We start from the raw sequence: 16,622 nt of genomic DNA, 5'->3' as shown, positions 1-16,622 counted from the left end.
CATTTTAAAAAAGGTCTGATGCTCTTATGTTTCTTCTTTATGAACTGTATGTTCATGACCTTTATCTACTTTTCTATTAGGCTGCTCATTTTTCTAAGTAAAAAAAAAAATTTTTTTAAATGTACACTATAAAATTGAAAAAGGTAAAGAATACTATTCAGGGAATATCTGACTCCAGCCAATTGGCTCCCTTCCTTGGAGATAACTACTATTACCAGTTTATTGTGTATTTTTCTGGCACTATTAGTCAAATAAATAGGTGGAAATTTTTTTTACTGATTTTAAAAACAATCCTCATGCAAGGATATGTTTTTCATTGATTCTAGAGAGACAGTAAGGGAGGATCGAGAGAAACACTGATGTGAGAGAGAACCACTGATCAGTTGCCTACTGTGGACTGAACCCAAAACCTGGTTTGTGCCCTGACTGGGAACTGAACCCGAGACCCTTTGGTGCACAGGACAATGCTTCAACCACTTTGTGGTACCTGCCCAGACTAAGTAGGTGAAATTTCAAAGAAAGACAACCCAATAAATCTTAGTAGTTATTTAAGAATACGGCATCAAGATAAATATGACCTTCAAAGAAATCAATGATATTTCAGAGTAATCTTTTCAGAGAGAAATTTAAGTACACTAGGGTAATTTAAGCATTCCAGAATAACTCCACTTACCTTTCAAAAAGAAATTCTGGCAACTTTTCAAATAAGGTTTTGATAATGGCAGGCTGGAAAAAAAAAGACACAGGGAGTTAGGGAATGGTCTTGAAATACACAACAGAAATTATAATTAGTCATAATTCTCTTGGAGGAAGAACCCCTGCTATAATGAAATCCTATTTTTTTTTAAATGGGCACTTTATTTATATTTATTTATTTACTTATAATCCTCACCCGCTCACCGAGGATATTTTTCCATTGGTTTTTAGGAAAAGTGGGAGAAACATCGATGTGAGAGAAACACACTGATTGGTTGCCTCCTGCATGGGCCGGGGCAGAGCCTAAAACCAACGTACTTGCCCTTGACCAGAATTGAACCTGGGATCTTTTGGTCCACAGGCTGATGCTCCCTTCTTCTGAGTCAAACCCGATAGGGCTAAAATCCTCTTATTATTAGAATGTCCACATGAATATTGCCTGTATTTTGAATATAAGCTGTTGGAACACAAAGACTTATCAATAATTTATCTTCTGAAACACTGCAAAATATCTATCAAAACAATATTAAAATAATCAGGTAATAAAAAAGATCAGCCCTGGCCAGGTGGTTCAGTTGCTTGGAGCTGTTGTCCACACACCTAAAGGTTGCAGGCTTGGTCCCCAGTCAGGGCACATATGGAAGGAGAGGCAATGGATCAATCTTTATCTCTCTAAAATCAATAAAAACATATCCTCGGGTGAGGATTTAAAAGAAAAATTCATTACGTATGATGAACCCATGAAATGAAGACTTTAAAGATTATCAAATAGGTTGCAAGGTTTCTTTTCAGAGAAACAACAGGGCTTGGCTCTTTTTTTTTTTTTTAAATATATTTTTGAGAACCAAGATGGCGGCATAGGTTAACGCCGGAGTTTGCTGCTTTGAACAACTACTTCAAAAGTGAAACTAAAAGACGGAAGGGACATCACCCAGAACCACAGGAACGCTGGCTGAGTGGAAGTCCTACAACTAGGAGGAAAGAGAAACGCATACGGACACTCAGAGGAGGCACAGTGCTGAAGTCAAATTCTGAGGTGCGGAGTGCGCAGAGCGGGCTGGCGGCGGAGGGCGCGGTTGGTGTTTTCAATCGGGAGGGAGTCGCAGGCTCTGAGCTCCAGATCCGGGTGAGTCTTTAGCGACCCAGACTCAAACGGGAGAAGCGGGACTGTCTGACTTCGGTCAGAGCGAGTGCAGCTTTCTCTCCGAGCTTTGCAGCGGGTGCTGGGACTCAGAGAGGCAGAGCCCCTGGGGACAGGACTGAGAGCCACCATAACTGCTCTCTCCAGCCCACCCTGTTGATCCTGTGCGACCCGCCCCGCCCCGCCCAAGCCCTGCACAGAGGCATTTGCCGATAGCCTCAGGCAAAGGCTAGATTAGCACCTCCCTAGAGGACAGAAGTTCTCTCACTTGCTGACACAGCTGATTCTCATAGCCACTTGGCCTGGAGGTCAAACCCTCCCTGGAATTAGCTACAACAATCAAGGTTTAACTATAAGACTTCGAACAAAGACCACTAGGGGGTGCACCAAGGAAGCATAACAAAATGCGGAGACAAAGAAACAGGACAAAATTGTCAATGGAAGATACAGAGTTCAGAACCACACTTTTAAGGTCTCTCAAGAACTGTTTAGAAGCCGCCGATAAACTTAATGAGATCTACAAGAAAACTAATGAGACCCTCGATCTTATATTGGGGAACCAACTAGAAATTAAGCATACACAGACTGAAATAACGAATATTATACAGACTCCCGACAGCAGACCAGAGGAGCGCAAGAATCAAGTCAATGATTTGAAATGCGAGGAAGCAAAAAACACCCAACCGGAAAAGCAAAATGAAAAAAGAATCCGAAAATGCGAGGATAGTGTAAGGAGCCTCTGGGACAGCTTCAAGCGTACCAACATCAGAATTATAGGGGTGCCAGAAGATGAGAGAGAGCAAGATATTGAAAACCTATTTGAAGAAATAATGACAGAAAACTTCCCCCACCTGGTGAAAGAAATAGACTTACAGGTCCAAGAAGCACGGAGAACCCCAAACAAAAGGAATCCAAAGAGGACCACACCAAGACACATCATAATTAAAATGCCAAGAGCAAAAGATAAAGAGAGAATCTTAAAAACAGCAAGAGAAAGAAACTCAGTTACCTACAAGGGAATACCCATACGACTGTCAGCTGATTTCTCAACAGAAACTTTGCAGGCCAGAAGGGAGTGGCAAGAAATATTCAAAGTGATGAATACCAAGAACCTACAACCAAGATTACTTTATCCAGCAAAGCTATCATTCAGAATTGAAGGTCAGATAAAGAGCTTCACAGATAAGGAAAAGCTAAAGGAGTTCATCACCACCAAACCAGGATTATATGAAATGCTGAAAGGTATCCTTTAAGAAGAGGAAGAGGAAGAAAAAGGTAAAGATACAAATTATGAACAACAAACATGCATCTATCAACAAGTGAATCTAAGAATCAAGTGAATAAATAATCTGATGAACAGAATGAACTGTTGATTATAATAGAATCAGGGACATAGAAAGGGAATGGACTGACTATTCTTGGGGGGGAAAGGGGTGTGGGAGATGCGGGAAGAAACTGGACAAAAATCGTGCACCTATGGATGAGGACAGTGTGTGGGGAGTGAGGGCGGAGGGTGGGGCGGGAACTGGGAGGAGGGGAGTTATGGGGGGGAAAAAGAGGAACAAATGTAATAATCTGAACAATAAAGATTTAATTAAAAAAAATAAAAAATAAAAAATAAATATATTTTTTATTGATTTTTTACAGAGAGGAAGGGAGAGAGATAGAGAGTTAGAAACATCGATGAGAGAGAAACATCGATCAGCTGCCTCCTGCACATCTCCTACTGGGGATATGCCCGCAACCCAGGTACATGCCCTTGACCGGAATCGAACCCGGGACCTTTCAGTCCGCAGGCCGACGCTCTATCCACTGAGCCAAACCGGTTTCGGCAGGGCTTGGCTCTTAGATTTAAACTAACTAAATTATAGTCAAGATTTCCAATGAAGCCCTAGCTGGATAGCTCAGTTGGTTAGAGCATCATTCTGATACGCTAAGGTTGCAGTTTCAATCTTTGGTCAGGGCACATACAAGAATCAACCAGTGAATGCATAAAAAAGTGGAACAACAATTTGATGTTTCTCTCTCTTTCTCTCTCCCCCCGCCCCCACTTCCTCTTTCCCAAATCAATAAAAAATTTAAAAAAAGAAAGATTTCCAATGAAAAGGAAAAGATAACAGTGGGAAAGAAAAATAGAAAAGATGGAAGATGGGATAGGAGGGAGACTTTTCATTGTATACACGGTTTTATAATTTGAGATGTTTAAACCATATCAATGTATTATCTACTCAATAAATTAAACAATAAAGGGAATAATGACCCAGCAAGAGATAAAGACCTGAAATTATGCAAGAGGATGAGGACTTACATATTTATCCAGTAAAAACTTGACTTAACATTTTCTATGTCCTCACCCAGTTCTAGGCTCTGGGGATCAATAGTGAAAAAGAAAATATCCCTGCCTTTAAAAAGCTTATAATAGAGATTAAAAATGGCGGCAGAGTAGGAGGATGCTGCATGGACATGCTCCCAGGAACAAGCTGGAATTACAACTGAAATACAGAAAGGCTTCCTGAATAATCAATGGAAAACTCACAGGAGAGAACCCTGATACCCAAGGACCAAAGGTGGAGACCACATAGAGACTGGTAGGAGGGGTAGATGAGCGAAAGGGCTGGCCAGGCACCCATAGATGCATAGATGGCAACTGAAGTCCCAGAGAGATATCTCAGCTGTGTGGGGGGGGGGGGGGGGGGGGGAGCGGGGGGGGGGGGGGGGGGGGAGAGGGAGAGAGGGGGTGTGTGCCACTGAAAACTCTGGGATCTAATCCTGAAGCTGGGCTCCCCAGCAGAGAGCACAAAACTGAGGAGGGTACCCACACAACATCTAGCTGTGAAAAGCAGTGGGGTGCTGTCTGCCAGGGAGTGGCAGTTCAAAGTTTGGGCACCCTCTTAAAGGGCCAACACACAAAAATTCCCTGTGGAGCCATGCACCCTGTGCTCTGGCAAAGGAAGGGTAAAGTGGACTGGAGCTGTGAGAGTACAACCCAGGACTGGGGACTCAGGGGATAGAGCTCAGAAGGCAGACACCTCAAGTTTTCTGGGCTGAGTCATTCCCTCACACAGAGGACATCTTTCCCACATAGTCATTTCCCTTGCCTGGGGGGAAGACACATCCTATTGGAAAACACCTTGCCCTGAGGCCATTTAAGAGACTAAAAGTAACAATTAGTCTCCAGGTATAAGCAACTGCCCCACCCTGTTGAAAAAACTCTTGTTGCCACAACCGAGGACAATTGCCTGGGGGCAATTCAAGTTGAAATCCTATTAGTCTGTAGACCAGCAGTTCTCAACCTGTGGGGGTCGAACGACCCTTTCACAAGGGTTGCCTAAGACCATTGGAAAACACACATATAATTACATATCATTTTTGTGATTAATCACTATGCTTTAATTATGTTCAATTTGTAACAATGAAATTGGAGGTCACCACAACATGAGGAACTGTATTAAAGGGTCGCGGCATTAGGAAGGTTGAGAACCACTGCTGTAGACAGAGGCCATCTCTGGAGGTTTTGAGTCTTTGCCTGATCCAATTAGTCAGAAATTGTCCTGCACTAGAGATTGAGAGGTATAGAAGATCTACCTAAAACATAGTCACAAACCCAAACAACCAAAATGAGGAAACAAAGAAACAATCCCCAAATGAAAGAATTAGCAAATTCTCCAGAAGAGGAGGTAAATGAAGCAGAGATAAGAAATTTTTCTGAAACAGAGTTCAGGGTAATGATGTTAAAAATGCTCAACGGTATGAAAAAAGATATAGTAACTATGAAAAAAGAACAGTGTGAGATAAAAAATGACATAATACAAATAAAGAACACACTGGAAGGAATACACAGCAGATTAGGGGAAGCTGAGGATTGAATCAGTGAATTAGAAGACAGAGTTGAAAATATCACTCAATCAGAGACCCAAAAAGAAAAAACAATTAAAAAACAGGAGAACAGCTTAAGGGAGCTACAGGAAAATGTGAAACTTAACAATATTAGAATAGTAGGTGTGCCAGAAGAGGCAGAAAGGGAGAAAGGAATAGAGAAGGTGTTTGAAAAAATAATGGTAGAAAACTTCCCTAACCTGGTAAAGGAAAAAGTCACATAAGTTCAGGAGGCACAGAGAAACCCAAACAAGAAGAACCCAAACAGACCCACACCCAGACACATCATAATTAAAATGCCAAAAATTAAAGACAAGGAGAGAATCTTAAAGGCAGCAAGAGCAAAGAAAACTGTTACCTACAAAGGAGTTCCCATAAGGCTGACACCTGATTTCGCATCAGAAACTCTACAGGCCAGAAGGGAATGGCATGAAGTACTCAAGATAATGGAAAGCAAGGATCTGAGACAAAGATTACTATATCCAGCAAGACTATAATTCAAAATAGTCAAATAAAGAACTTCCCAGACAATAAAAAAAGGCTAAAGGAGTTCATTACCACCAAGCCAGCATTATAAGAAGTGCTAAAGGGATTGCTGAGAAGAAGAAACAGAGAGAGAAACCTAGCCACACAGAATTAAGGCTATAAATAAGTACCTCTCAATTACCCTAAATGTAAATGGATTAAATGCTCCAATCAAAAGGTGTAGGGCAGATGAATGAATACAAAAACATGACCCAACTATATGCTTCTACAAGAGACCCACCTCAAAACAAGACACACATAGGATGAAAGTGAAGGGATGGAAAAAATTTTTCCATGGAAATGGAAAAGAAAAAAAAGCTGGAGTAGCAATACTTGTATCCAACAAAATACTTTAAAAGCATCATGCTAAGCGAAATAAGCAAGTCGGAGAAAGAGAAACATTATATGGTCTCACTCATTTGTGGAATATAATGAACAACATAAACTGATGAACAAAAATAGAGCCGGGGGGGGGGGGGGGAAATATTCTAGAATATAATAGAAGTAATCCTGCTATTTGCAGATTTTTAGTATTTCCTACAACTTTTGTGATATCATACTATGTTAGTACAGTTTTGGTAATATTATTATACTTAAAATCCTTTTATTCTTGAAATATTAATGTTTATTGCATGTAATATTACAGTAAGATTATTTTTTTAAAAAAAATAGAGAGACCACATGATGAAAAAAATAAATTAAATAAAATAAATAAAGGAGAGGAAAGGGCAAAATTAATTTAACAAGCAAATTAATAGCTAAATGGGAGATGAATGACACAGATATGAACACGGTAGAGATATAGAAGGGTATTCAGGGCACACCGGATGAAACTTTTCCAAATAGAAAACAGGCCAAAGGAATAAATGAGACTTTGAAATGTATTGGGTTAATCAGCTCAGTCCAAAGACAAAGACACTGCCCTACCAGATGCATTTCAGCAACAGGGCTATGGTAAACTGCTGCAAACCCAAACACTCCCATTAAGCTTACTCTACCCTGTGTGCTCCAACCGCTTATGCTTGGGCATACACCACAGATCACATCCAACAATGTTCACAAAAAAACAAATGGCACAGTCTCACCTGTAATATGTCAATCCCCAGAAGCAATTTAATGAGGCTCTTAGAGTAAGATGTTCCCATGCTGTAAAAATAAATAAATTTGTTTTCTATTTTGTTTTCCTTGTTTTAATATGCTTCTTATTCTTTCTCCACAAAATCGGTTAATTATATAACCTTTATGGAGAAACTAATCTGGTGGATAAGAAATTCAGAACATCAGAAGATGGCTCTTAAGCCAGGGAAAAGTAGAGTTAAAATTTTATCAAAACAAGTGAGAAACATTATAGAAAACACTCTGGTTCTTAGTCTCATAATTATAAACTTAATAATTTACAAGTCAGGATAAAACTCTGAGGAAAAGAGAACGATAAATCAAAAGTGAAATTCCAAAAAATTGCATTTTGCACCCCCTCCCCCACCAGTTAGTATAACAGACTAAATTTCAGCACTGTTCCATGCTTCCTCTCCACACCTGGCTTCCTCATTCTGCAGACGTTCACAAGACAAAAGACAGTTTCTGAAAATGTCTTGATCCTCAATGTAAGACTCCAGACCATTAACAAATTCTTCTATTATCTTAATGAAATAGAAATAAAAAAAAACACAGAGTAAGATTTTCAGTGTAACATTTGTTGTGGGTTAGCTAAAAATCATTCTAGCACATTCAACTTTATGCCAATGCCTTTAAATTTTCAATTCCAGAGTACTGCTAGCAAAAGTAAAAGTACAAGGGAGAAAATACATACTTTGGGATAAGAAGGATGTTTCCTCAGAGTCTGAAAGAGCTTTCTTTGGAAAACGATTTGATCCACAGCTACAATAAAAGAATAGCTGGTCACCAGAGTCTTTATTTTTTTATATATATATTTTATTGATTTTTCACAGAGAGGAAGGGAGAGGGATAGAGAGTCAGAAACATCGATGAGAGAGAAACATCAATCAGCTGCCTCCTGCACACCCCACACTGCGGATGTGTCCGCAACCAAGGCACATGCCCTTGACCGGAATCGAACCCAGGACCCTTGAGTCCACAGGCCAACGCTCTATCCACTGAGCCAAACCGGCCAGGGCTACCAGAGTCTTTAACCTCTCCTACCAGAGTTTACTTTCCTCAAGACCTAAGTTTCCTATCCGATGAAATGAATAAAGATATTTACAACCTAGCCCTGACCAGATGGCTCAGTTGGTTGGAGTGTTCTCCCATACACCAAAAGTGTGCAGGTTAGATCCCCAGTCAAGGTGCATATGGGAGGCAAGTGATTGATGCTTCCCTATCTAAAATCAATCTATCTATATAAAACCCTAATATGCAAATAGACCAAACAGTGGAACAACCAACCAACCAGTCGCTATGTCATCTGCTGACCACCAGGGGGTGTGTGCATAACATGGTGGGCGTCTGCAGCAGGTGGCAGAGAGCAGAATATGGCGGGCATTGGCCACAGGATGGTGGAACAAGTGAGCAGGGGCGCCAGACTAAGGCGGAGTGCGGATCACTGTCAGGGGGGCAAGCCTTTGGTGGTTACTGAAAATTCTTTGCTCCTGCACACCAGGGTCCTGCTGGGCACTCACACCTGTTGCCAGAGCCTGCATCTGCTGCTGGCGCCGGCCCTACTCATACCCACAGCTGGTGCCCAGCACCCTCCCAATTGCTCGGTGCTGTCAGTGGGTGCGAGCAGTGGCTTCGGCCCCAATCGCCCCTCAGGGCTTCTTCACCTCCTCCTGCTCCTGCTCCCACTCCCCAGAGGCAATCAGGGCCGGCAGCCGCCTTTCGCACCTGCTGCCAGCAATGGCCCGCTCACACCCACTGCTGGCACCAGAGCCACCACTCTTTTTATTATCTTCATCTAAGCATATGTTTTTACTAGGGGCCAGTGGCTGAGCATCAACCTATGAACTAGGAGGTCCCAGCTCAATTTCCGCTCAGGGCACATGCCTGGGTTGTGGGCTTGACCCCCAATATGGGGCAAGCAGGGGGCAGCCAATCAATGATTTTCTCTCATCATTGATGTTTCTCTCTCTCTCTCCCTCTCCCTTAAAAAAAGAAAAAAGAAAAAGATATTTACAACCTATTTCAAAGCCAAATCTTCTAAACCCACAGTAAAACAAAGGCAGCTTTGACAGAGGATAGCTACTAAGTGTTCTAAAAATGACATGCTGTAACCTCAGCAGGATGAAATAATCTATGCCCCAAAAGCAAGCCCTGACATGCTTATATGGATATCAGAGGCAAATTCGTGCACTCGCCTGTGTCCTCTCGCAGTCTAGGAGCCCTTGGAGGATGTCCAACTGATGGTCAATGTGCATATTAGCCTTTTACTATATAGTATATAAATTTTCTTCTAAAATTATTCTGACACAGATCTAATAGTTCTAAGGGTATTAATTTATTTATTTTTTTAAATATATTTTATTGATTTTTTACAGAGAGGAAGGGAGAGGAATAGAGTCAGAAACATCGATGAGAGCCGAGACCGGTTTGGCTCAGTGGATAGAGCGTCGGCCTACGGACTGAAAGGTCCCGGGTTCGATTCCGGTCGGGGGCATGTACCTGGGTTGCGGGCATATCCCCAGTGGGGGATGTGCAGGAGGCAGCTGATCGATGTTTCTCTCTCATCGATGTTTCTGGCTCTCTATCTCTCTCCCTTCCTCTCTGTAAAAAATCAATAAAATATATTTAATAAAAAAAAAAAAAAAGAAACATCGATGAGAGAGAAACATTGATCAGCTGCCTCCTGCACACCCCACACTGAGGATGTGCCCACAACCAAGGTACATGCCCCTGACCGGAATCGAACCCTGGACCCTTCGGTCCGCAGGCCGACGCTCTATCCACTGAGCCAAACCGGTGTTGGCTAATTTATTTTTTTCATAAGAAAACACAAAGCAATACTATTATATAACAGTTTTCTAAAAAAGGGGCAGGGGGTCAGAAGTACTGCTGGCGCAGTTTTACTTAACATGTATTTATCAGGACCAAAGACTATAATAATATTCTCTAAAAAGCAATTTCAATTTTATCTTTGTCTCAAGATGAACCGTGAGAACCCAGAGAAAAGAGTTAGATTAAAATATCACCTAGCTGATTCTGACTCTCTCCTGTTTTAAGAATAATTCCTGATGTCTTAAGAAGCTTTATAAATGCACTGTCATTTTCTTCAACTTCATAATAAACATGTGTTTTCTTTGTCTTTTTGGAGGGTGGTTGCTTTCTGGCATCTGAAAATAGAAAATAGACACAATTTTCAAGATTGTGAAAAAAAATTAAGAATGTGACAAATAGTAAAACAAAGATAAAACTGTAAACCCTACAATAATAACCCTAAGAGGAAAGTTGATAGGTTCCTGAAGAATTATATTAGAATTGACAGTATAGTAAAATTTTATTTCTAACAATGGTCCAATAGTGGCTTCCAAACAAACAGAATAATCAATAAACATTAATTGTTCTCATCTACTGAGTTTTCATTAGAATAATTCAAAATGTGTCATTTTTAACAATAACCATGGAAAATGTTTCCACCCAAATTCTAAAGCAGTCAGGGTCTCTCAAGCTGATGTCTGCAAACCATTACTCTAGAACCACTGGAAACCTTATTTTTTTTTTTTTTTTAATATATTTTATTGATTTTTTACAGAGAGGAAGGGAGAAGGATAGAGAGTTAGAAACATCGATGAGAGAGAAACATCGATCAGCTGCCTGCTGCACATCCCCCACTGGGGATGTGCCCGCAACCCAGGCACATGCCCTCGACCGGAATCAAACCCGGGACCCTTCAGTCCGCAGGCCGACACTCCATCCACCGAGCCAAACCGGTTCCGGCCACTGGAAACCTTATTAAAAGCATATTCTTTGATCACATCCCAGAGTTTATGAAATAAAAATTTTGGGAATTGGGCCTGAGAATCTGAATTTTTAATAAGTTCTCTAGGTAATAATCCTGATGCACACCAAAGTTTGAGAACCAATTATCTTTATCTAGCTGCATGGGTAGAAGACTGGGGCAGATTCTCCTGCATCATATCTTTGAATACAAAGACCAGACTGGTTCCATCCCAAAGCTTTCAACCCATAAGAAGTAATAAAACATAATTAACAAACAAAACAAATAGGTTCTTGATGTTAAACATGATTACATACCTACTCTTCTCCCCTGATACAAGTTAGAATCGCCGTAATAGGGTAGTTGAGTGTAATAAATGGGAAAAACTACCAACTTCTTGTCGGAACTCTTGGGCGTCTGTCAATCACATTCTCACATGCACATAGTCTATTTCTTTGCCTCTGGTATGCTTTCTTTGATATGATGCCTTTCTTTATATATCACTATCAGAGCATTTATCTAGGCCATAACTTTTTTAAGGCATGAGACCATAAGTTTAAGGGTTGGGATTATATTGTATCTTTGTATCCCAGCACCTAGATAATGTATAATAGGTAAGCTCTATAATACTAACTCCTCTTATACATGTGGAGACTGATACTCAAGAGACTGTAGGCATGCCCAAAGTCATACATGGAATCAGAGGCAGAAACTCAATCCCAAATCTCCTGATATAGATTCTGTGTGCTCTATCCATTAAGCCTTGATGACTCCCAGCATTTGAAAATAGGAACATCATATCTCTTTAAGTGCCTCACATGTTTTTTCATTTTATTAATTTTATTGGGGTGACTGGTTAATAAGAGTACATAAGTTTCTAATGTACAATTCTATAAAACATCCTCCGTATATTGCATTGTGTACTCACCATCCAGTGAAGTTTCCTTCTGTCACCATATATTTGACCCCTTCTACCCTCTTCAACCTATCCCTATCCTTATTTTCCCCTTTGATAGCCACCATACTGTTGTCTATGAGTTTTTGTTTGTTTTGTTTCATTTGTTGCTTTCTGTTTTATAACCCACATGACTAAAATCATATGGTTCGTATGCTTTCAATATGACTTATTTCACTTAGCATACTCTCAAAATTCACTCAAGTTGTCACAAATGCAGAACCTTATCTTTTCTTATGGCTGTGTAGAAAGGAATGAAGATTAGAAATGGGAGCACCATTCAACCTACAGTTCTCTGACAGTCAAGAATCCATTATGATTGGATAAAGATGTGGTATAAGGGAAACGTATTCAGCCATAAGAAAAGATGAAATACTGCTATACACATTTGCTATAGAAAATAAAGCAACAAATGAGTAGATACTTACCAGAGGCATTTTCTGTCAGGGTCTCTTTATCCTCAGATTTTGATAGTCGTCTTTTGGAAACCATGTTGACCAATTTTCTGCAGTTAAATTATTTTCTACAGCAAAATCAGAGAACAGAAGTGACCCTCTCAAAGCTATATAAATTGAGAGGTTAAAGCTATAGCTCAAAGAAAACCACTCTATTCAAAACTGAAGTGGTTCCAGTGTTTACACTAATGCTATCTAAATCCAGGTGTTGAGAAAATTTCAACCCCCCTATCTGGTCAATACATTCTTGCTTTCAAGACTTGTTTACCCAGTTGCCTTTTTAGCCAGACCACTTCCCTCTTTTTTAAATCCTTACCAGAGGACACGTTTTTATTGATTTTTAGAGAGAAATATCAATGTGAGAAACATCAATTGGTTGCCTCCCATATGCACCCCAACCGGGAATCGAATCCGAAACCTAAGTAGTATGTGCCCTGACTTGGAATCAAACCTGAAACCTTTTGGTGTACAAGATAATGCTCCAGCTAACTGAGGCACCTGGTCAGGGCCAGACCACTTCCCTCTTTTATTTTATTAACTTTATTGGGGTGACTGGTTAATAAAAGTATATAAGTTTCTAATGTACAATTCTATAAAACATCTTTCTTGCTGAAGGACAAACCCACAGTTCTCTGACAGTCAAGATCCTTCATCTTCTACCCCCAAACTATACCTCTCCAATAATTTAATAATCCAACACTACACATTAGGGACTGTGCTAGGTGCTGGGGTTAAAATTATGAACCAGACATGATGCCTGACCTCAGAAGTTTATAGTATAGTAATGAATAGTCTTAATGTAATTATTTAACTACAGTCATGCCCTGCACAAGGATGTTTCAGATGACAGACCACATATACCACAGTGGTCCCATAAGATTATAATGGAGCTGAAAAATTCCTATTACCTGGTAACAAAAGCTGTTGTAATGTCATAGCGTAACACATTACTCACACATCTGTAGTGATGTTAGTATAAACCAACCTACTATGCTGCCAGTTATAGAAAAGTCGAGTGCACACAATTATGTACGGTATATAATAGTTGATAATGGTAATAAGCAGCTATGTTATTGGTTTATGTATTTATTATACTATAATTTTTTTTATATTTTATTGATTTTTTAGAGAGGAAGGGAGAGAGATAGATAGTTAGAAACATCGATGAGAGAGAAACATCGATCAGCTGCCTCCTGCACACCTCCTACTGGGGATGTGCCCGCAACCCAGGTACATGCCCTTGACCGGAATCGAACCTGGGACCTTTCAGTCCGCAAGCCGACGCTCTGTCCACTGAGCCAAACCGGTTTCGGCTATACTATAATTTTTATCATTACTTAGAGCAGGGGTCCTCAAACTTCTTTTTTTTTTCCTTAAATATATTTTATTGATTTTTCACAGAGAGGAAAGGAGAGGGACAGAGAGTCAGAAATATCAATGAGAGAGAAACACCAATCAGCTGCCTCCCGCACACCCCCAACTGGGGATGCGCCCGCAACCAAGGCACATGCCCCGACCAGAATCGAACCCGGAACCCCTGAGTCCGAAGGCCGACGCTCTATCCACTGAGCCAAACCGGCCAGGGCGGGTCCTCAAACTTTTTAAACAGGGGGCCAATTCACTGTCCCTCAGACTGTTGGAGGGCCAGACTATAGTTCAAAAAAAAACTATGAACAAATTCCTATGCACACTGCACATATCTTATTTTGAAGTAAAAAAACAAAACGGGAACAAATACAATATTTGTATTTGCATGTGGCCCGCGGGCCATAGTTTGAGGACCCCTGACTTAGAGTATACTATTTCTACTTATTTAAAATAAGATTTGCTATAAAACAGCTGTGTACACAGCAGCAGCCTCATACATCTGTTTACCGCTTGATGACATCATTTTCTCTTGTGCTTGATTTAATCTTGTGTTGTGTTGCATAGTAACATGCAATATAGGCTTGCAGCCTAGAAGCAAGAGGCTATATAGCATGTAGCCTAGGTGTGCGGTAGGCTACTGGTATACCCCTAGGTTTGTGTTAAGTACACTCTATGATGTTTGCACAATGATGAAATTGCCAATGGATGCAACTCTTGGAATATATCAATATGATTAATCAACACATGACTATACAGCTATGTACTATAAAAGAAAAGCACAGGCTGCTATGAGGGCTTACAAAGAAATTTAGTCTAGTTAGGGTGGAGGTGATGAAGAAAAGTAGCGACAATTAATCAGGGATAATCTTTTTGAGAAAGTGACTTTAAGCAGGGATCTGAGGGTTGAAACAGGAATTAGAAGAGATACAAGAAGAGTAGTCCAGGCAGAGAAAAACTCCACAGTGAAACAGGAAGGAGCTTGTAGAATTAGAAATGAGACTGCAGAAATAGGGGAGGCCCTGAAACACGGGGTCTTCTAGCCTCTCGTAAACCAGAAAAGTGTTCTTCTCACCCCAAATGCTCTTATTTGCCTGGAAACTACTATTCATCCTTAAAGACTCAATTAAATGTCATCTTCCTTGAAAAATGTTCCTCTAGCCCAGCTGGCGTGGCTCAGTATCAACCTATGAACCAGGAGGTCAGGATTCGATTATCGGTCAGGGCACATGCCCTGGTTGCAGGTTCGATCCTCAGTGTGGGGTGTGCAGGAGGCAGCCAATCAACGATTCTCTCTCATCATTGATGTTCCTATCTCTCTATCCTTCTCCCTCTCTGAAATCAATAAAAATAAGAAATTAAGAACAAACGTTCCTCTTGCCCTGGCTGGGTGACGGTTGGAGTGTCGTCCTATACACCAAAAGGTTGCCAGTTGGATTCCCAGTCAGGGCACATACCTAGGTTGTGGTTTGATCTTCCGTCAGGGTGTATACAGGAGGCAACTGACTGATGTTTCTCTCTAAAAGTCTATGAAAACATGTTCTCGGGAGAGGATTAAGAAAAAAAGAAAAGCCCTGACCGGTTTGGCTCAATGTATAGAGCGTCGGCCTGAGGACTGAAGGGTCCCAGGTTCGATTCTGGTCAAGGGCATGTGCCTTGGTTGCGGGCACATCCCCAGTGGGGAGTGTGCAGGAGGCAGCTGATCTACGTTTCTCTCTCATCGATGTTTCTGACTCTCTATCCCTCTCCCTTCCTCTCTGTAAAAAAACAATAAAATATATATTTTTTAAAATGTTAAAAAGGAAAAAAAAGGAAAAAGTTCCTCCTCTCCCCAATAAAGTTTGCTACTCCAGCTTTCCTGCTCCACTGAGGTGCCTAAGAGCCCTTTCCGCATCATACTCAACTGCAAATCTCCTTGAAAGCAGGAACCCAGTGTCATTTATTTCAGTATCCCCAGGACCCAGCACAATAACTGGTATAAAATTTTTTTTCTGAAAAACATTTTTTTTTTTCTGAGCCCCAACAGCGTGGCTCGGTGGGTGAGCGTCCGTCCGCCTAGGAACCAGGAGGTCACTGTTGGATTCCCGGGCAGGGCACACGCTGGGGTTGCAGGTTCATGTCCAGTAGGGGGCGTGCAGGGGCAGCGATTAATGAATCCCTCTCACCACTGATGTTCCTGCGTCTCTCCTTCCCTCCGAAATCAATAAAATATATTTTTTAAACATGTTTTTCTCCCCTAGCCAGTTTGGCTTAGTGGACAGAGCTTTGGCCTGCGGACTAAAGGGTCCCAGGTTCGATTGGGGTCACCAGCCATTTTGCAGGCGGAAAAACTAAACCCAGTCAGAACCCGCTGACCTCGGGGCCCGCCCTTAACCGTATTCCACCTCCTGGTTTACAGAGAAGCCTAGAAGATGGGAAGATGGGGCCGGTTGCCGGGCCTAGGCCATTCGAGTTGGGGATATAAGTTCTTCTCATTTTGTCATTTTAACGACGCAGGGAGGTACCTGAGGGTCTATCCCACGACAGGGCAGGTGAGGAAGCCGAGATAGGGCGCGGAACCCCGGAGGGAAAGGCCGACCTTGGCCGAGGCCTACAGGCCAGGCCGCAGGCGAGCGAAGCCTCGAGAAACGACGAGCGCAGCTCCAAACACCCGCCGGCTGGCCGGCGCCGCCTCTCGTTTAAGACTTTCCCGCGCGGAGCGACGCGCCCTTGACGTCACCG

The 16,622-nt window shown here is 41.5% G+C and overlaps 1 protein-coding gene across 3 annotated transcripts in view; it reads right to left on the bottom strand.

Moving 5' to 3' along the window:
* The window catches only part of FANCD2 (FA complementation group D2), a 75,684-nt gene extending 59,136 nt beyond the window's left edge, over window positions 1-16,548 (bottom strand). The window contains exons 1-7 of one of the 3 annotated variants that reach the window (XM_036332147.1): window positions 16,406-16,548; window positions 12,510-12,604; window positions 10,381-10,521; window positions 8,049-8,116; window positions 7,775-7,878; window positions 7,324-7,384; window positions 674-726 (exon numbers count right to left, since the gene is read on the bottom strand). In XM_036332147.1, coding sequence (XP_036188040.1) covers window positions 674-726; window positions 7,324-7,384; window positions 7,775-7,878; window positions 8,049-8,116; window positions 10,381-10,521; window positions 12,510-12,573 — 491 coding nt within the window. In that variant the 5' untranslated portion in view covers window positions 12,574-12,604; window positions 16,406-16,548. Of the gene's footprint in view, window positions 1-673; window positions 727-7,323; window positions 7,385-7,774; window positions 7,879-8,048; window positions 8,117-10,380; window positions 10,522-12,509; window positions 12,605-16,405 lie in introns of those variants that run through there. The other 2 variants (XM_036332148.1, XR_004971500.1) reach the window with 2 other exon arrangements.
* Between the last annotated feature and the right edge of the window lie 74 nt (window positions 16,549-16,622).

This window comes from Myotis myotis, unplaced genomic scaffold (genome assembly GCF_014108235.1).
Source record: "Myotis myotis isolate mMyoMyo1 unplaced genomic scaffold, mMyoMyo1.p scaffold_m19_p_13, whole genome shotgun sequence".
NCBI lineage: Eukaryota > Metazoa > Chordata > Mammalia > Chiroptera > Vespertilionidae > Myotis > Myotis myotis.
The sequence above is the reverse complement of the archived record's forward strand: the minus strand, read 5'-3'. Positions and strand labels throughout refer to the sequence as shown.